Source organism: Crocodylus siamensis, chromosome 8, assembly GCF_052110815.1.
Source record: "Crocodylus siamensis isolate JL-2025a chromosome 8, ASM5211081v1, whole genome shotgun sequence".
In the NCBI taxonomy this organism is placed as follows: Eukaryota; Metazoa; Chordata; order Crocodylia; family Crocodylidae; genus Crocodylus; species Crocodylus siamensis.
The window spans coordinates 4,952,370-4,972,690 of NC_143402.1; the positions used below are offsets into that span (position 1 = coordinate 4,952,370).

The 20,321-nt window shown below is 44.4% G+C and overlaps 1 protein-coding gene across 7 annotated transcripts in view; it reads right to left on the reverse strand.

The window, feature by feature from the left end:
- The window catches only part of ATP11C (ATPase phospholipid transporting 11C (ATP11C blood group)), a 98,820-nt gene that overhangs the window by 31,518 nt on the left and 46,981 nt on the right, over nucleotides 1-20,321 (reverse strand). For all 7 annotated transcript variants that reach the window (XM_090059277.1, XM_090059275.1, XM_090059274.1 and 4 more), the window contains 13 exons: nucleotides 19,586-19,666; nucleotides 18,208-18,315; nucleotides 16,595-16,723; nucleotides 12,671-12,774; nucleotides 11,532-11,582; nucleotides 9,936-10,000; nucleotides 8,149-8,230; nucleotides 7,603-7,753; nucleotides 6,187-6,384; nucleotides 3,613-3,756; nucleotides 2,457-2,614; nucleotides 1,514-1,585; nucleotides 438-511 (listed from right to left, as the gene is read on the reverse strand). In XM_090059277.1, the coding sequence (XP_089915403.1) occupies nucleotides 438-511; nucleotides 1,514-1,585; nucleotides 2,457-2,614; nucleotides 3,613-3,756; nucleotides 6,187-6,384; nucleotides 7,603-7,753; nucleotides 8,149-8,230; nucleotides 9,936-10,000; nucleotides 11,532-11,582; nucleotides 12,671-12,774; nucleotides 16,595-16,723; nucleotides 18,208-18,315; nucleotides 19,586-19,666 (1,417 nt within the window). The remainder of the gene's footprint in view (nucleotides 1-437; nucleotides 512-1,513; nucleotides 1,586-2,456; nucleotides 2,615-3,612; nucleotides 3,757-6,186; nucleotides 6,385-7,602; nucleotides 7,754-8,148; nucleotides 8,231-9,935; nucleotides 10,001-11,531; nucleotides 11,583-12,670; nucleotides 12,775-16,594; nucleotides 16,724-18,207; nucleotides 18,316-19,585; nucleotides 19,667-20,321) is intronic.

Sequence of the window (20,321 nt, forward strand, 5' to 3'; positions counted from 1 at the left end):
TGAGGGGAGATTTTTCTTTTCTTTTTTTAACATTGCAGCCAGGTGAATTCAATCATTTCTGAGAAATGGAAGGAAAAATTAGTTGTTTTACTTATGCTAAAAAAAGGTTCACCAACTCTCCTTTGAAAAATGCCAGTGCCAACAGGCTTTCAAGACAGAGATTGCAATTCAACAAGGGGGTGGCTTCCAGGTCAGATCTGCGTGCACCAATGAGCATTTTATAGACTCAGACTGTGTAAAAGACAATTTTGAAGATGCAGCTAAGGCTCACAAAACATAGCAAATTACCTTTCCGAGGCTGCAATGCAGAGGCTGTATACATAGGCAGCACAAGACTAAATGCAGGCAGACGTATTTACGTGTCAAAACTTCTCTCCCCTAGACAGGATGTATAAAAACTGATATATGATGCATCTAAACTAGACTTTCAACTATACCTGTGATAGTTCTGACAATAACACTCATCCGGCGACGGACAGGATCAAAATTTAATATGTGAAGAAGCTGGTACCTTTTAAGAGAAGGAAAAAAACTTGGATCAGCCAAAAATCTATTCAACAAAACATTTTCAGATTTATGCAAGATGACCGAGGTTTCGGATGCCTGAAAAATCAAAGCTGTTCCATATGCATTCAGGGAGTTTTCAGTGGCAGGCCCTTCTGGCCCACACCCTGCGTGGCTGGCTGGCACCCAAGAAACAGGTACGGTCCCTTAGCTGGAGGCCCCAGGTGAGGCATGCTGTGATTTAGCAGCACCAGAGCTAGAAGGAAGTGAGTAAGGACCTCCCTGGCCCATGTGATTACTCAGAAGCTGAACTAGTTTGCAAGTCCTAGGAGCAGCATTTCACCACGTCAATCCCAGTTCATAAAACAGAGGAACTCAAGCTACGCAGAAGTCCAAAATGAAACATGATAGTATGGGCAAGAGCCAGAGGAGAAGCTGGGGCTCCCCTCCCAGCAGCAGGCACGACAGAGGAATGTGGCAGGGCTACTGCCACAGGACCAAGGGAAGGAGTTTCAATGCAAAAGGGGTTAGGATCGGAGTATGTTCACAAGGGCTCAACACTACAGGGACGAGGCTTCCAGGAGAAACTAGCTCCTCTACATGGTCCCTGTCTGTGAGGCATCGTGACAATCTACGGACATCAAAAACGCTCGCACTCCCTAGTGCAAGACATGACTATTTTCAAAGGAACAAAGGCAGCTTTACACAGTTTGTTAATTAGCAAAAGCTACGCACCTCGTGATATAGGTTGTTGCCTATGAAAACTCATTCTACCTCTCAACCATGCAGTCTCTAAGGAGCCTCAGTGCCATGAATATTGCCTTTAGCAAAAGTTGCCACCAATTTATTCTCTCAACCACCCCATGTTCTGTGCTTAGGATCTGTCTTCAGCATGTTGCATGGATTTGATCCTGCTCCGCTGAGGGGGAACAAAGTATGTGGAGTGGCTGGGCCTGGCAGAGCCTGCCTGTGAGAGCCATGTTTGTGACCATGCTGCAAAGGCCCATACCTTTCCATTTCATTGTTCTGGTTTTTCACTTTCATGTAATTGTTTTCATGTCCTAGGAAACTGAAACCATACCTGCCAACAAACAAGAGGACAAAGAACATTGGAAACAGCTCTTGCCATACATATTAACATCATTTTCAAATTCATTTCCATAACCTGGGGTACAACATCCAGCCCAGAGGATCTGCAGGCTGTACAGTTCACTACCTTTCCCTGCCTCTACATCCTTAAAAAGGAGCTGATCCATCCCAGGAAAGTATAAGGCCTCCCTCCACAAACTGTGTGAATTAACACACGTGCATGCATTTTGTGGCAAAACAGACAGGCTTGGCGCGCTATTAAGCCTTTCAAAACAGCAATGCTACAAGCATGTTAGAAAAGGCTAACGCATGTAGCCATTGCAGGAAATGCTTTGTCTAAGGACACTTTTGCCACTGCACAGAAAAAAAAAAGCCATCTTGCCCTAATATACACACAGCTAACGGACTGAGTCTTGTACAACACAACACAGCCACTAATGTCCTGATGAACTTGAATGAAGCACGGCTCTGTTTAATAAGAGCAGGACAACCAGTTTGTTCTGGAAGGCCCAAATACACTGTGATGTACAAGGACTGACATTACATAGGACTGAACCTGCTCTTACTGTGATGTGGCTTGTTAAGGTTAAATATTGACTAACACACAAAACTGCACTGGGGGCCTAATTCAGCCCCCGCTGAAGTCTGCTGAAAAACTGCTATTAACTTTAATAGCCTTTGGGACCAGGCTGAATAAGCATGTTCCACTATGCCTGGGGAACTGAGAGAGTAGCCTCTGAGCAGGTGCAGGGAACAGCTCAGGAGGCAACTTCTGCACTCTATATAATCCCAACGAGCACAAACAAGGTAAAAGACTGATAAGCAAACCCCTTGGCTCTGAAAGACAGCCTGAAGGTCCTTACTTTTTGGCACCTTTCACCAAAGCTATTTCGTCAGGTGAAGAGGAGATATAGGTAGATCGGTGTTCCAGATGCTCAATCAGTCCATCCACTTGGTCTCCTTCCTTGATCTGAACAGTATGGCACAGGCACAAAGCACGCAGAAACAACTCTTCTCGGCACTAGGAAGAGCAGCAGCAAGGCAAACAAGTTAGTTACCAGCTCCACTGTCTGTCCTGGTACTACATGGGAGTAACAGCCTGTGGCTGGGTGCACGTGCCATTGAAATTCAGCACTTGTAATGATGCTGAGTCAAACAGCAAGTAGGATTTGTTCTGAATTACTTAATGCTTTAGGTCGGGATTTTCCACACTGCTGGTGTTAAGCACTCAAATCCTTTCATCACCTCCAAAAATCTCCCCTTTATACAGTAACTTTCATTTACATTGCACCTTTTATGCACACACAAGGAAAAAACTTTCAGTGAAAAGGAGTAGCAACCACACCGTCCAACAGTTGGGGAGATGTGAAAATGAGCTGGAGACATTGGAGCAATCCTTACTTTTGCAAATAAAAAACAAAAAATGCCCTAGTGTCCTTCCCAGCCAGACAGGCAGAAAGCTGCTCCATGCAGATGCCAGCAATAACTCAGGCTGCTCTTATGTTTAATGCAATGGAAGGGTAAACAAAGACAACACAACTAGAAGAGCAATATTAGCCTGCTGGTTCAGTAATTTGTTCATGGGTGTGTGCGCAATATTACTCTCATGGCATCTTAGCGATACAACTAGACAGCAGCTTCAGCTACAATTCTATTCCTCCTGGTCTTAGTTAAGCAGAGGATGTAGCTGATCCCCAAAAAACAGCTTTGTTCTCCCCTGTTATTACTATGCGAAATCAGTCCAGTGTCCAGTATGGCTACAATGATTAAAGAGAGAACCATGCCTAAATGGTCAGTGCTCCTAAACTTGAGCAATGAAAAATACTGGATTCAGAAACCTAATTCTCCAAAGTTTCTTTAATGGACTAAGCCCACGCCTTGGCTCCAAGTACTGTCAAGTTTTGGGATGCTCAGAAATCTGCACCTGAGTTTTAATTATGATTCACGTAGAGGCTCAAGTGTAAATGCCCAGAAATGGGAGCTGGCAGTGAAAAAGGAATTGACCATACATAGCTCTACCTTTTCTGCTTTACCATAATATTTCAGAGGCCCATCCACCTCGGAAATGGACTCTTTGTACTTGTGCCCATCTATGCAGCACTCGATGAACTCCATGCTGTTTTCAGTCAGGGTCCCAGTTTTGTCTGTGAACACATATTCAACCTGAAGGAAAGAGAGGAATTCAATGCAGTGCTTATGCTCCTGGGGAAACAACCACAGCTCAGGCAGGGCTCAAATTGAAAGGAGTCACGGGCATTTTAGCAAACGGGCCTGACCCATAAGAGCACCCTGCCACTTCAAGCAGGGAATGCATATGCTCAGAGTAGGCTCCAAGCTTCATCTACTTCTTGTGTTACTACCTTCATCCTCAGAACAATTCCCCTTCTTCCCAATTCACTTCATGGTTGCCCGAGTTTTTCTTTTTAAAGAAGAAACAAACCACTCTCCAGAACCTGCCCCAGCTGTGAGATATTTGAATGTATGGAATGAATGTACCCACAGAAATCAAAGCTTCACTACTGTTTGTTGAATCTGATGATGGCAATTTACTCCTAGTTTTATTTTATGTTCAAAATATATATTCAGTGCTGGACATCACAGCAACATCCTTACCCATATTGAGAGCTTGAGTTATTTTATTTATGGCTGCACTTAGACAAATACAAAATGGTTCAGGGCTCCAGATTCCTCCCTGCCATGAACTGGTCTTCCTTAGATCTCTTTGAGTTGGTATTAAAAGATGCACAAAATACAGGGATGCAACAGAGAAACATGTAGTTTGTGCTTATAAAACGCACATTCTAATATAAACTGTTTCCCTAATTTTTTCTAATGAAGAATCAAAATCCCATTCTGGATGCTTGTTTTTTAAACAAGCTCCCCATTGCTAGTCCCAGAGTGAAGCAGTTCTAAGGCGGTAAAAACAGAAGGATAAGATGAGAACAGGAAGTAAATTTCCTGGGTTTTCATCATCAGATGGGGAAGAAATCCAAAAAAGAAACAACAGAAACAACAAAAAAAGATAAAACTGTCAAAAGCAAACTGCGCTTTAAAAATATAGTAGCTGCTAGCAACAGAAGGACATGTGTTTGTTTGCTTTGTGTGATTTTTATGTTGACAGCATGGTTTAATTAGCTAAACACTGCAGGAAATGAGACATTTTCCCTAAAGAAATAAAAGCAGGGTGTATTTTCAATTGCGTTGCATTGCATTCAGCTCCCTGAGTGTGGATGAACAGAGTGAAGCCACTGGCTGCTTGGCATCCCGGTGAAAGCAGCAATCATACCCTTGTGCATGCAGAGCGCTGACCAGATGCGCACTCTTCCCATTAAGCTTCAAAGAGGCCAGTTACCAAGGATTTTTATTTTTAATTAAAGCGGTGAAAGCAAACACATGCTGCCACGCAGAGTGGAGCCTGCCATTCCCCCAGATGGAAACAAATCGCAGTGACCCAATTCCTCACCTTTCATGTGCTATTTATAACATCATCTAGTTTTTGAAGCAAGGAGAATCGCATTAAATGTAAATTGCCACCAAAAATAGTTAAAAGTTCTATGTGGATGGGCACATGAGTGACTAGCAGACTAAGGCTTTTTATTAAGGGCGTACATGATGAACTCCTACAGCAGCAGCTTCCTAGTTATTTTTCAGCACCATTAAAAGCTGCAATGCTGGCACAAATACAGCCATCAATTTTCTCTCTGTTCTTCTTTGCAGCAAAGTTTGATTTCCTTTACTTTTAATTAATTTATATAGTGACAGTCTTGATATCTAACTTTCACTGTTCTCATTAAAAAGCTAAAGTTAACCCGGCAGTCAGAAGACAGTATGCTTAATCACTTTTAACAGGTTGCTTCCAAAATACACCTAAACACCCTACTTAAATCAACACTCCAGAGCTGGCACGCTTCCAGATTTTGAATTAGGAAACATTTCTCTGGAGGTCTCTAGGACACCCCCAACTCACCCTCTCAGGCTGGTTCGCAGAGCCCGCAGGCAGGAGGGGAAGGCAGAGAGAATTATGTATTATATGAAAATCTAAGTCTACCTACTCACACTAAAGCTTAAAGCACTGAAGCGTCCTACTCTCAGGAGACAAAGGGATGACAACATCATTTGCCCCATTCAGTGCCAATCACCAAAATCGATTTCCTTCTTAAGGCTAAGATCGACAACGAGGCCGCTCCATGCAACACCCTCTCTTTGCAAAGGGCATCTGGTCAGCCTGCTGCTCTGCTCCAGTGATCCCAGCATACTGCGCTGGAACAACTCTTGACATGGAGAAGGGAGAGAGGGATGAAACTAAAATGAGCCACAGACCTTCCCTGAACAGTGCATGTTGAGAGGATCGTGAGAGCCATAGCACAAAACTAGCTCCAATATGCATCTGGCAGGCTTAACATGTAAAAGCAGCTAAAAGCTAGCGTTGGCCATTCCCATGCCAGATGTGTTGGGCATTTACTGTAACTTCTACAAGAGGGCTCTCATTTCTGTAGTTTCTAGTCCAAGGAACAAAAGCACCCTATTTCCATGTAACACCATCTGAACATCCCTTTTTAGTATATGCAGACACACCAGGAAGGGGGTTCTGACCTGTCCAAGCTCTTCATTGAGGTCCGAAGTGTTCACCAGAGCTCCTTCTTTTATTTCTTCATCGTACATCTCCTTATCCCAAGAAATGAAGAAGGACCCCAGAAACTTCTGCATTTCTACTGTGACGTACATGGAGACCGGGATAATGAAATTGAACAGGACCATAAACGACAGGAAGTCGGTGAACATCCTTAAGACCTAGAATGGAAAGATAATCAGGAACACTGTGGCCGGTGCATATGCAACTCAGACAGAGCCAGACACAGTCTAAAACATAATGCATCCACTATGCTTGTCTGCTTTTCTTCATTAAAAGATGGAAAGATACCTTGGAAGGAAAATGGGATCCTATGAAAAAAAAAAAAATCATGCCAGGACTGACGGGTCAAGTCCTGTTTCTGTGGAACTGCAAAGGGGTCACTGAGTTTGGCTCATTGTTTCACTTTATGCACAACTTGGATAACTAAGTCTGCATGGTGTCTGATTCTGCAACTGTTACCGGTCTGACTTTGGTCTTGTTTCGGTGAGCAAGAAACAAGGACCGTTCTGAAATCTGTGCACCTATCCCAGGGCATATATAGGTGGTGCAAGTGAAATCAGAACAAGATTGCCTCTGTCCTCCAAAGTTATTAAAAATAATGGAGGGCCACCATTTTCAGGGTTGGCTGTCCAGGACACAGTGGCTCAATCCATGTTGAGGCACTGAATAAAAGTGTCTCCAGCCTGAATTTATGCAGTCAAGGTTGAAAGTGTTGGCTGAAGTCCAGATATGCACCAGGCATGTAAAAATCTGCCACTACTGCTGAGTGTGAGATCAGTGTGGCCAAATTTCTATCCATCTGTCTTTTGCCAGTAAATAAGAGACTAACTTCCAGAGATCTGAAGTTGGGGTGTAAGCATGCACACAAACACATGGGGATGCATATTCAGTACCAGTGGGGGCCAATCTTTTTGGCAGGCGTGTCACAAATTAAGCCCTGTGCCCTCCACTAGTGCCACTCCAGTCCCCTTCCCCTGCTTGATCTGCTCCCTGCCACCTCAATGATGTGCTATGTGCCACACACAGAGGCTGCCTGTGACGCACACAAGACAAACTGGCCACCCCTGCTCTATATAATAGGAACAGCAACATGAGCAGCTGGAGCATCAGAGCTTCTCCGAGCAGGGCTCTGCCTAGCTACCTGTAAGTATTTCTAGCAAGCGTACCAGGTAGTAGCTCAAAATGGAAACAAGCAGGAACAAAAGGGGAAAGGGCAATGAGGCACTGACAGGACTTCCCTTCATAAGCATTCAAAGCCTTAAGTAGGACAGATAGCCCTGGCAGCAAACGTTATCAGATTAAACGAGGCTGTCAGAATATATAAGGAGGAAGGACCAACATGTCAGAATACACTGAGGAAGGACCAATCCACTTACCTTGAATGCCTCTTTCTCTTTTTTGGTCTTCTCATTATACCAAGGCTCATCATTAAATGGATTGCTCTGCCAGACATACTTCATCGTGGTGCACACTGTAGCTTTACTCAGCAAGATGCACAAATACACCACCAAGAAAGCATTGATAGATCTGAAATATAGGTTTCTTTTTAAAAGCCTCACACAGTTATTTCTAATATTCAGTCATGCAAAATAAGGCAGGTTGTAGCTTCCCTGTTTTTAAGATGGAAACTCTAGATCAGCTGCTTTTGACAGTGCCGATCTTCAGCGCCAAAGCCAGGGTTTTTAATACTCATTACTTCCAATTTGTGCTTTCCTGTACTGAACAGCCCTTCATTTTTAAATGGGCTGTTCAACACTGCAGCTTTTCAGCAGGCGCACTTAACCAAACATACAGATTTTTCATGCAACCAGATTGTATCTGAAACAAAAGGCAGTGAATTATAGGACTGCAACTGCATAATTGGACCCACAAATAAGCCAACTTCTTATGGTACTTTCTCTCCTAGGCATCCATCTACTTACTTCTCTACAGCGGAACGCTTTTGACTTTTCCCTTGGTAGTTCAAAGCCATTTTTGTTTCCATTCCCGTGTAGACTGCAACCCCTACAGAACATTAAAACAAGGCTTGTGAGAGGCTTGCAACTCGAGAGAGCTCTACCTCCCACACAGCAGGGAAGGATGTCAGTGTTTGCACAGAACTTGAGTCTTGATCCACAGAAAGAAGCATTACCCAGGGTTTAAGCACTGTTATTTTACACAATCTCCAATGCTATTAAATAATTCTATGCGGAATAGTTCACAAGAGAGAACTGTCTAATGCTTAGCTGCAATATAATTTATTTCTGGATAAAGTTAATCAGTTTAAGAGCAAATATTTTTTCATCCCTCGTAATTACTTGTAAAAATTGCTCAGGAGAAAAAAAAAAAGAGCAGCACTGCATAATTTTGTATGTCCTAAGTACTTGCAGAGTTGGCAAACAAATGACTGCAGTACTGATTCTTTGGAAAAGGGCACGAGGAGAAGTGTTAGCATTCTAGAGAGAAACGACATGAACCAAATATTGGGCAAGGGGGGTTGGAGGGGAAACACCTGGAGCAATCCAGACCAAATTCAATTCTAGTGGAAGCTAGTGCTAACCCTCTTACATCTGGGGAACAATTTCTACTTACACCAAGGCTCAACTCAACCCTTGAGGATACTGGAACCATTAACAATAAGCCGTGTGTGATGATGGGTAGCTATAAGGAATACACGTTTGCCATGCAAACTTAACTACTTGTTTAGCAGAGATGCACTAGTTGGTGGGCAGATAGAATAGGAGGCAAAGGAGCAGTTTTCCAAAAGGAGCTGCAGCTTTGGGGGCCAACCCTGAGAGAGAGTGACACTGGGGCCTTTTACAGAAAACACTGAGCATCTGCTTTCTGAAAGCCTGGACCCATTAAAGAGTTGGGCTGAGCACCCAAAAAGCACAAGTCATTTCAGAAATCTTGGCCAATGTATTTAAAATGTCAGTGGAGCACTTGACACAGGGTAGGTTTACACTGCCCTCAGAGGTGCGACTGCAGCTCATGTAGACACCCTCGCAGGCAATTCTCTTCTAGCTCAGCTTGCATAGCAATAACAGCATAGCCCAAGCAGCATGGGACATAAGCCCAGCCAAGACGTTGGGAAAACAGCTGGCAGCTGAAGCCAGGTACCACTGCAGCTTCACTGCTATCAGCACCCATGGCAGCTAGATCAAAGTAGGTCTACACAGGCTGCAGTCACTCTTCTGCCCTCTGTGTACATCAGTGGTCCACAACCTTTCTAAACTTCATCTTGTTGATGTAAGGCCTGCCCCGTCATTACACTCTAGGCACCCTGCAGGAAATGCCAGCTCTTAGTTTTCACTTTATTTGGACTGCAGACAAATAATAGAGCCATCCTTCTACTGCACAAAACTCAGGAAGACCACAGCAGGCCAGAGTGTTTTGGATGTTATGAATTCCTATTTGAAATCTCTGGGTTGATTTGTGAATCATGTGAAGGTGTTCACACACCTAACGGGGCTAATACTGCATACCACGGCACACTTAAGAGGATCTCACAGCACCCCAAGGTAATGTGGCACCCTGATTGAGAATTACTGGGGTAGCTGTCTATAGTCTTCTTCCCAAGATTATATCAAGTATCCTGCACATGAACCCAAGCTGAATATAGGGTCTTGACAGAAGGGCTGTACATAGGTGTTTTGCACTCCTAGACCCACTGATAAACATCTAGGTTTTCTTAGTTATCCACCAAAACTATTAACAAAGAGTTGTTCACCATAAATCTTCTTGGTATTTTTTAAGGTAGCACCCTTCAGCAGCAGGTTTTCTGGACCCAAAGACCTAAATCAGAAGAAGTTAAGACATTAGATGACGTGTAAAACATTTCACACCAGCTCATGCATGTATCATTTTCACAGTTTAAAAAGAAAGCTAACCCTCAAGTCCTGTAGGCCTGCTTATTAATACTCTGAGGTCTGGAGAGTTGTTTGCCTTGGATATTACCCAAGGAATTAGTTCATTCTGCTTATTTCTCCCTGCACATGGATATTTAAATCCTCAGTTTCTACATCTTACTCCACAAAGTATGGGGGGTATTCAGACTCTTCCATGCCCAATTCATTTGGCAATTCAGGCCAATATTTTCAAGAAGAGGTCCTATTAAAGTCAGGCACTTGAAAACCTCTGTGAGGGGCCCGATTTTCAAAAACGTAAAGCACCCAGGTGTTTTTTAATTTAAAAATAATAAAGCTGAAAAAAAAGTTGATGTGTTTTTTCTCTCCCATATATTCCATTAACTTCTTATTTCTTTCTAATCTTCCCATTCAAAAACACTGGTTGCTCCTACTTCCACAGCTAATCTGGTGTCAGCTTTTTAAAGTGGAGGAAGATGCACATTGTGCAAGTCCTCAAAAAGCCAATCTGGAATATTTCAACTGCCCCTAGACAGTCCTGTACTTTAGCAAGTACTGGAGAAACAATTAGTTTGTCAGCCCTGAGGAATCTGAGATGCAGATGTTTTGGTACCGATGCCGCAGGGATGAACACCATGAGCATGACAGGTACAGGCTGAAAGAGAGACATCTTATTTCCTTCTTTGCCTGTTCTGAGTTGCTCAGGTAACTGGTGAGCTAGCTCCCACTGCTGCTTGAAAATCCTCCTTTTATTACTAAGTGCCAAGTTTGCCTTTCTCATGTGCTTTAAAATTTGCTCCCCCTAATTTTGTAGCACTAATTAGTTATTGATTTGGTGGTTTCCCATGACTCATAATGAGAATGCTGTTATGAGGCAGAGCTGGAGATCAATATGCCAAGTTAGCGGTCTCTGAGCTTTCTACTGGGTATTTTTTTTCATGTCTGTCTGTTGTGAAACCATACTGGGGCAGTAACTGTCTTTCAGTTCTAACTTGGCACATCACTGAGTATATTGCTGTGGTCACTACACAAGCAGTTTCATCAGTCTTGCAAGCCAACGTGTGCTCTGAAATAAGCACTCTGCATAGGAACAGCCTGCATGGTAGAAACCCAGCATGCAGTCAAACAACATTGCCTTCTTAACTGCTATCTGCTCGCCCACGCTTTCACTTTCTGTAGAAAAACCATCAGGCCATGTACAAAGACAGCACCTAGTTAGACCCTCTGGATATTCAGAGTGAAGGCAGAGTTTGCTATGGGGCTGGTGAAGCCTTATGAATCCCAACAGCCTCCCTTTGATAAATGAGACACCTGGATGTAATCAGGGAAACAAAGGCCACCTGAAGATATCCATAAGAGCTCCTGTCCTCAAAGGAATTTAGCCAACAGTGGGCATTAGATACTTAAAGACTTTAAGAGTATTGATCAGGGCCAATGAAACAACTGAAGAGCACACTGACCTGGCTATGGGTTCTTGGTTACTTCTGTAGATGTTAATTCTTCCAACAAATCTGTGATCAAAATATACAATAGGATGTCTGTTAATTGAGCATTGTTGAATGTCTGACTATACATAGGGCATCACAAACAAGGAGTACCATAGCCTGCAGGCGGAAGTCTATCAACAAATGAGTGCTTGGAAGAGTCTTATGCTCTTACGCAGGCAGAAACATATTTGGAAGGACCAATTATAAATGCTGTGAGATTGATCACGGATTAATGCTGAGCTTTTAGCCTGGGAAGAGCTCCACTGACTTCACCCAAGTTATTGATGTGATTAAACCCCTTGCTGAGCTGTGGCCAAGGTTTCTCTTCACTCTCTTAACTGTTATGAAAATAAAACTACCAGGTTACTAAACCACAGTAAAGCTCTGTCTGACCTGGGCAGGATCACAGCTCCTGGGAGGCAAGCTGGGGAGTCTTTGCAGAATGGATGCTTTGCTATAAAAAAAAAATAAGCTCCCACAAAGATTTGTCTTGCAGCTCAGCACGATCCTTAAATGCTGCCAGCACAGGGTGGCTGGCCCTTTATAGGGACCTTGGGCCTATAAAGGCCTTGACTTCACTTAGTCAAAGCGATGAGAAAAGCCAGGAAGAAGCACAGGTCGGGGAGGAGAGATATAGGGTGGGTGCTTGGACAGGGTAGATACATCCCTGCAGAGTCTGGGAAGGGGAAACAGGCTCAGATCCACAAAGGCATTCAGACCTGTAACTTCCTACTGACATTGATACCTTTGTGGCTCTGGGCCTGAGGTTATAGTGGGACTAATGCTGAATTGTCTTGTTGTGAAGCAATACAAGCTGAAGCCCAGAGGAAGGTCTGAGTCTGACTTGGAGCAAGACATGAGTCCTGCCTGGGCTGGGAAAGTGGGCCGGCAGCTTGCACTTGCCTGAAGAGTCTTTCATTCCTTGAGGAAATGTGTCCCATTGAGAGCTCCATGCAGCAGCAAGCTCCCCAATGCCCGGGTGATAAAAGCATGCCAATGGCTCAGCCGTTGGCCTGCTCAGAGAAGCTGTTTTGTAGAGAGAAGACACCAAAGGCTAGATAAACAACAGAGACGAGCAGGAGAGAAGCAGTGGCAACTCTTCTCGGACTTACTTGTAGAGGTCAGGCTGAGGCTGTTCGCACTCGATGGTGGCTGCCAGGGAGTCTATGGTTTCGTGTGTACACAGCACCGTGGTGTCCCGCACAGCGTAATGAGTCTAGGCGAGAGCAAGAAGAGCAATTAGAAATGACTGTGCAGGTCTGATGCCCGACAAAGCAGGACGTCTCCGCCTGTTGATTTCTCCAGCCTCGCTCTTGCTCTGCCCATGGAGTTATTTTAGCAACTTCCTTGGACCGGTGATACACAGCGAAGCTTATCATAAGCTTCAGACCTGACAGAGGCCCGGGCTTTGATTAGCATCAAAGATGGAAGAGATCCAGATGAGCAGGCCTAAGAGATCCTTTGCAGCAGTCTGCTGCTGGCTTGTTTAATCAAGAAGGCCCTCTTCCACGTGCAAACAGAGGGCAGAAGGACTGCTCCTCCAGAGCAAAATCCCAAGGCAGGCAGGACTCCTGCAACTTCTGTTTACTTCTGAAGCCAGTGCCAGGTGCTCAGCAGGTGGCAAGCTCCACTGAGTGGTGGCGCAGGCTGCTTCTGAAGGTAATTAGAAAAACAGCCCTGCTGCCAGGGGAGGGGAAAAAGCACAGACAGAACCGGGAGCTATATTTAGTAGCTACCGCTGAGAAATTTCATTTCTCCCAATTAGCCAGAAAGCCCATGAAGAATCCGATTCTGCTACCTTCAAGTTCTTTTTATAGAAACGACTCTCCATCACATCAGCGAGACAGGCAAGATAGTGTGCATTACCTCCTCCCTTAACCACAAATGCAAGCCTAGGTGCTTACTGGGAGTAACTACTTTGTTTTAGGACATGCTCTCCTGTGCAGTTGCATTATTTTCACATTCTTGTTACATTACAGGAGAAAACAGCTAATCCTCTATTGGAAACCCACAGGCCAAGCAAAAACTATATAGGATGCTTAATGCAGAAATCCCACTTCACCTTCATATGCCTAGGTGATATTTGTGGTCCCTTCCAGAGAGGGCATGCCCAGAAGGCTCCCCAGCTATAGACGTACCTGCTTTCATAGTTTCATAGTTTCTACGGTTGGAAGGGACCTGAGCAGATCATCTAGTCTGACCCCCTGCCATGGCAGGAAAGAGTACTGGGGTCAAACAATCCCAGCAAGATGTTCATCTAACCTCCTCTTAAAAACCCCCAGGGTAGGAGCCTGCACCACTTCTCTTGGAAGTTGGTCCCAGACCCTAGCTGCCCTGACCGTGAAGTCACCTCCTGATACTAACCTAAACCTACCCTCTGCCAGCCTGTGACCGTTATTCCTGGTCACTCCTGGCGGTGCTCGGGGGAACAGTGACTCCCCCAATGCCTGCTGGTCCCCTCGGACTAGTTTATAACAGGCCACAAGATCCCCCCTCAGCCTTCTCTTTTGGAGGCTGAACAGGTTCAGGTCCCGCAGCCTCTCCTCGTAGGGCCTGCCCTGTTGTCCCCTGACCACGCGAGTGGCCTCCTCTGGACCTCTCCATGTTGTCCACATCCCTCCTGCAGTGCGGCGCCCAGAACTGGACGCAGTACTCCAGCTGCGGCCTGACCAGTGCCGCACAGAGGGGGAGGATCGCCTCCCTGGACCTGCTCGAGGTGCATCTGTGGATGCAGGACAAGGTGCGGTTGGCCTTCCTGACCGCGTCCCCACACTGCCGGCCCATGTTCATCTTGGCATCAGTGATGACCCCCAGATCCTTTTCTGCCTCCATGCTGACAAGAGGGGAGTTCCCCAACCTGTAGGTATGGTGCCGGTTGTTCCTCCCGAGGTGCATCACCTTGCACTTGTCTGTGTTGTAGGTGATGGGGAGAACATTATTGCCTGGGCAAGTCCTGCAGCTTTACTTGCAAAAAACCCACATGAATAAGACATTTGGAAAATGGCCCTTTCACTTTCAGGCCAACAGCTTAGTGGGTAGGACACTTGCTCAAGCGAGAAAAAAAAAATCACTCCCTCATTCAAAACCCTAAGAGAGCTTGAACATGCCACCTCTTGCTTCTTAACCAAGTGCTCCAAGGATGAAGCCATGGGCTAAGCTTTGCCCAACATATCCTCCAGCCCTCCTTTTGAAGCTCTTAGCCCAGTCAGCAAGGAGAAGGCGGCAACCAGGGCTAGGAGAAAGCAAACAAGACGAATTGAAGGGTAGCTCAGTGATGGGGATGCTACCCTAGAAGGGCTGATGTCCTGGGCCCTCAGGGAGAAGGGGAGGGTGACTCAGTGAAATAGGTGGGATCTAGCCTGGATCTCTACCCTGATGGAGCAGAAGCTATCCAAAGGCTTTTTATCCACACAGTATGAAATGCATGGTCAGTGGGCAGCTGCAGAGTGCTCTGGACAATACCTACCCCCTGGCTTGGTGGTTAGAGTACTTTGCTAGATAGCAAGACTTTCGGGTTCATAGGTGAGGGAGGTCTAGATTCTGGGTCTATCCATCCTCTGAGAAAGTATCCTAGCCACTAGCTCAAACATTGCTTGTGGCTTTCTCCCCCTTTTTTTTCGGCATGTGCATGTACAACTTTGACCTTATTCTGCCCCACTTGGAAGCAGAGTCCAAACTGCACCTAAGCAGCTGCATAAGCAATGTTTCAACATGGGCAGGTGAAACAGGCTTTAATTATGGATGCTATATTTGAAATACTCACAAGTCAAGGAAGGAAAGAGTCAAGGCTCGCAAAGTAACAGCAGCCTTGCAGTGCATCCCTGTCCATTGGCATGACACTTCTAAATACTGTTTACCACAGACATGCCTATTTAGCCTTGGAGAGCTTATCTAACAGCTACATTCCTCTTTGTAAGTCTAAGCAGTAAGATTGCGGACCCAGAGCTACTTGGCCAGTGAAATTTGTAAGAAATGTAACAGCAATGCTCATTTCTACATAGCTGGGGAAGGCTGAAAATCACAGTTATTTCAGCACACTGTCAGCATCTACACAGGACTTTCATTGCTGATAACCACACAGCTATATTCAGTTGTGATACACTACACGTTGAGGAAATAGTAATGCTCCAATTGAAGGAATCTCATAACACTAACACTGTCCCACGTGTTATGCTGGAGTTGTTGCTTACATAAATTATTACCAGACATGGGACAAACAAAAGTTGTATACCCTTGGGAAGCCCTTTCCATTTTGGGGAGGAAGAGCAAAGAAGGGGAAAGAGCATCCAAGTCAGAATTATCCAACTGATGAAGATTCAAGTGTCAAACTTCACTTTTTCCAGGTCATCAGCGTGCAAAAAAAATGTAACTTATTTCTTACTCCAGGACTCTCCCAAAGCCCCCCAGTGTGATTCAAAGAGCATCTCCTAAAGCAGCCTTTAGAGTGGTTCATCTATACGCTGAGATCAGATCTGTGCCATTTCAGTCAAATGAGGGGAGAACAACTAATATACTCTGAGAAGTACAAGGAGTGATGACCAAACCTGGGACAATCCTATACAGAGAGGTCACAACACAGGAGCTATCGCAAAACCACATAAAACTATAGTGGTTTATTTCTCAAATCATGAGATCTTCCCACATGGGACAGGAGATGAAAATGGGAACAGTAGGAGTCTATGCAATGGAGCCGGCAGGTTGTACCAATGAAGACCTGTTATGGTTTGAAACGGGGACATTAGGAATGACTGTCTAGCAAGAAAACAACCATGTAGTGCATCAGTGTGGAGTAACTGAATGAGTGTATGTAGGACATGAGTGTATACAGGATGAGTGTATATAGGACACGGATGCGAGAAACAACCAATTTACAGCCGAGCTGCACAAGCTGAGAGCGTTTTCACGTTAATCCCATAGGTATACACACTGCACAAAGGGTGATTAATTACAAATGAAAGAATCTGAGCAGAAGGAGCACCTCCAGGGCACGGACTTGATGCTTTGGCATCTTACCCCATGGACTTTCCTTTTGTTACCTTGAAGTTCGATTCACCATCCAGACTGGCTGTAGTAACATAGCAGGTCCCATCAGGACTGCTCGATGCCAAGAAGATCAGATCACAAGGGAAGGTTTCATCTGCTTTCACTTCTACTATGTCCCCAACCTGGAAAGAAGGCCACCAACTTATCAATTTGTTTCATAAAGCCCTCAGGTGATTATTAAAAAAAAGACTTTAACTTGTTTTTCAAGGGCTGAAAGAAAAATCCTTGCCAGGCAAAGGAGCAGTTTAAAACTGCAAACCAATTGTGCAAGTACCCCAATAAGTCCCCAATCCCAGACTAAAACTGTTACTTCCAGTTAACCATCAGCACTGTATAACATGACAGCCATACATTTATTCCACCTACAGTGATTCCACACTTATTTTTCATTCACTTAAATAAGAACGCTGTGCACTGATTGTCTGTAGGACTATCAAACCAGAGGCCAAGAGGACAAAAAAACTAAGACAGCATGACAGTATAGAACAGCTGAACACTGAAATAAAGTCAGTAAGACCCAAACTCTTGGCTTCTCTGTTTTATTTATTTCCCTGGTTTAGGTACCTCATCAGCTTTCTGGGGCAGGGGTTAAAATTCTGCTCTAGACTCATGCCAAAAGCTCCTTCTAGCTGTGCATGGGAATCTGAGCATCTAGGCTGGGGAGTCAAAGGCAGCTGGACATGATGTTGGTCCCATCACTCCCATGCGAGCTCAATGGACTTGGATGGATAATTCTTCCATATTCTTTATGGTACCCCTGCTCCTCTACATATATTATGGGCACACGGTGGATCTTCAGGTGACAAGCTCTTTGCTTTAGATGTTTGACCATTTCACTGTGGGTCATGTGTGAGCCATTTTTCCTCACAACCTGGCTTTGGGAAGATAGCAGTGCTTGCTTCTGTCTGAGTAGGAAAGACACTGCAGCAATTACTGGGACAAGAGGGACCGATATTTTCTGGATTCCTCTTCCCTTTTTGCTGCAGAGGGGCCATTCACAAGCAGCCTGACAAAGTGCAAAAAGCCCCCGTCCCAAGGCTTCACTCCTCCCATCGCCAAACTGACCACAGCAGATGTGTATGTGAAACTCATGGACAAGGATCCCCTCTGAAAGCATTATGGGTCATTCCACTGTCAGTACTAAACCCAGCTCAGTTCTCAGATGGACGATAACTCTGCAGCTTCAATGGGTGCCAATGTGGATGAGGAAAAGTTACACCTCATTAAAGGAAGGTGTGATAAGTGAGCATTATTGCTAAGGAAAACCTTTCTAGGCATCTTTGGGAAGCTGGGAAGAGAGAAAGACTGCCTAAGCCATCCAGAAGATGCAAAAGAAGGGAAAAATTGTTGTCCTTCCCCTCACCCCAGTAAAGGGTCTACAAGACAGTATTTCAGAAAACCTGTTCACGCAGAAGCAAAGCAAATAGCTGGCTATTAACTGGCATGGTTCTGATGGCAAAGAGAGAAGCACGAAGAGACAAAAAGTAACTGCTACAGAACAGGGTCCTTAGTATGTGCATGTAATTCAGACACAGGGTCATATTGTGTACCACATCAGTAGCTTCAGTGTCCACATGTGCATGTCACTCCCTCTATTAATTATTACCTTGATTTTTTCACTCTCTTTTCGTACTTGCTTTGCATTTTCAATAACAAAGACATTGCTCTTATTTACTTCGTTGTCAGCTCGGTGTCTCAACCAGTCCTCGTACCCCTAAGCACATAAATACAGGTAACAAGAGTCAAGCCTGGATCAGGAAGCAAATACACGAATAAAATATAAAAAGAACAGGTGTAGCAGGACAGGACAGATCCAGATGAATACATTAAGACAGTCATCAGAGCTCCTTCATGCATGACTGAGCATCAACTAGAGTAGCTCAGTTTGAATCAATTAAAAAGAAAAGATGCATTTGACAGATTCTGAGCAGATGAAAATAACCCAAACCAAAAACTCATTTCTATGCACTCAGTGCCACAAGCAGCTAAATTGCTGTAGCATGTTTCTATTATTCTGAAGACTGGCAAGAGTATGCTGATAATGTGAATAATATGATTAAGACTCAGTAATTCTTCCTTTCCCAATGCTGGGCAGGGCAAGTCACTCTCTCCTCATCTCAGCTAAAGAATGAAAACAATCATCTTTCTAACAGATATGATTTTACTGTGCTCCTTTCCCCACCCCAACTGGCTTCCTTGATAAAAACAGCAAACAATGCAATTTTTAAATGCTGCAGGTGGGAGGAGTTCCTTAACATAATGCAGTGCAAAGGGCCCAGGAATTTTAAGCACTAGATAGTTGTTTGGATAGACCTACTGCTGCTTTTCCACCAGCATTAGAGTAGAACAGAAGCTGGATTTGTATCATACCTCTCTCCCAAAATAGGTGCCAAATACAGAGTCTAATAGTGCACTGCCTGAAAAGGTAAACTGGACTAAACCACCAACTTGTCTTCAAAATTATGTATACGGTCTTCATAGCTCATATATGAAATCCACACTGAGGACCAGCAAAATGCACTCTAAAGCTAAAAAAACTGGACAGGCGGTTTAGGGTGACCGTAGAATCCCAAATCACTTGAATTCTCATCCATATAGATTTCATTCAATTAGAAGTTTAAAATCACAGCTGTCTCTAATTTAAATGATGTGTATATTCAAAGATGCACCTCTATATATGCAGAGGTGTAGGCTGTAGCTGTGTTGGCCTAAGGACATAGCAAGCTATTCCATCCAGGAAGAGTACACACCAGCTGCAGAGACTTCCTCAGCCTGACGGAAGGTTTTTAAACCCGAAAGCTTGCTTAATTTTTTTTCCAACTGTTTAAGTTGGTCTAATAAAAAGATATCAGAGTCACCCAAAGAACCTTGTCTTTCTATATATGCTAAATTCACCAGTCTGTAGTGGGTATCACACTCCTACAGAGCATACACACACATTACTGCAGCAATCTGTTCTCCCCCCCATTAATGAAAAACATTACCTGTTTGATAGCTGTAACAGTGATCACAAAAAAAAGTGGAAGCCCACTGGTTACCGGGCTGGTTGGCGTGTCAACTATGACCTGCCAGAAAAAAACAACAACAACAAAAAAACAATGAACGGGGGTTATAAAACTTTTTTCAGAATTACAGTGAAGAAGAATACTGCTATTAGAGCTAAATGTATTCAATATTCTTTTATACTAAAAAACACAACACCCAAAACCACTCATGTCTGGGAGAAGCCAATGCGTATAGACTGAGATGATCTGCAAAAGTACTGAACAGATTAGGTGCTCAAGTCCCACGGGAGGTCAATGGAGAGTTTCTGACCAATTCCGAGGACCTGATATATACCAGCTAGAGCAGCTGAATGAGCTTCTGCAAAGGTGCAAAAGAAAGAGCTCCCAAACATCTGCTAAGCACCACACTATATAATCATGATCAGTCTTTGCCTAAAGATTCAGCATCCTAGACTGCTATTTTTACCATGCCACAGAGCCCTATGAAGCGCCATAAGTAAATTAAAGCCCATTTTATTCCGACAATTGTGGTTTGAACTGAGATGCACTTTCCTTCCCGTTGCAGCGGTCCCTTGTTGGCCAGCTCCCCGAGTGCAGGCACCTGCAGGGAAGCCGTCCCTTTCCCAGGGATGTTCTGCAATGCAGCTGAGAGCAAGGCATGGAAAAATAAAGCTATGCATTGTCTGGGGAGAGAGCGGTGCCACCTCCTTCCCTG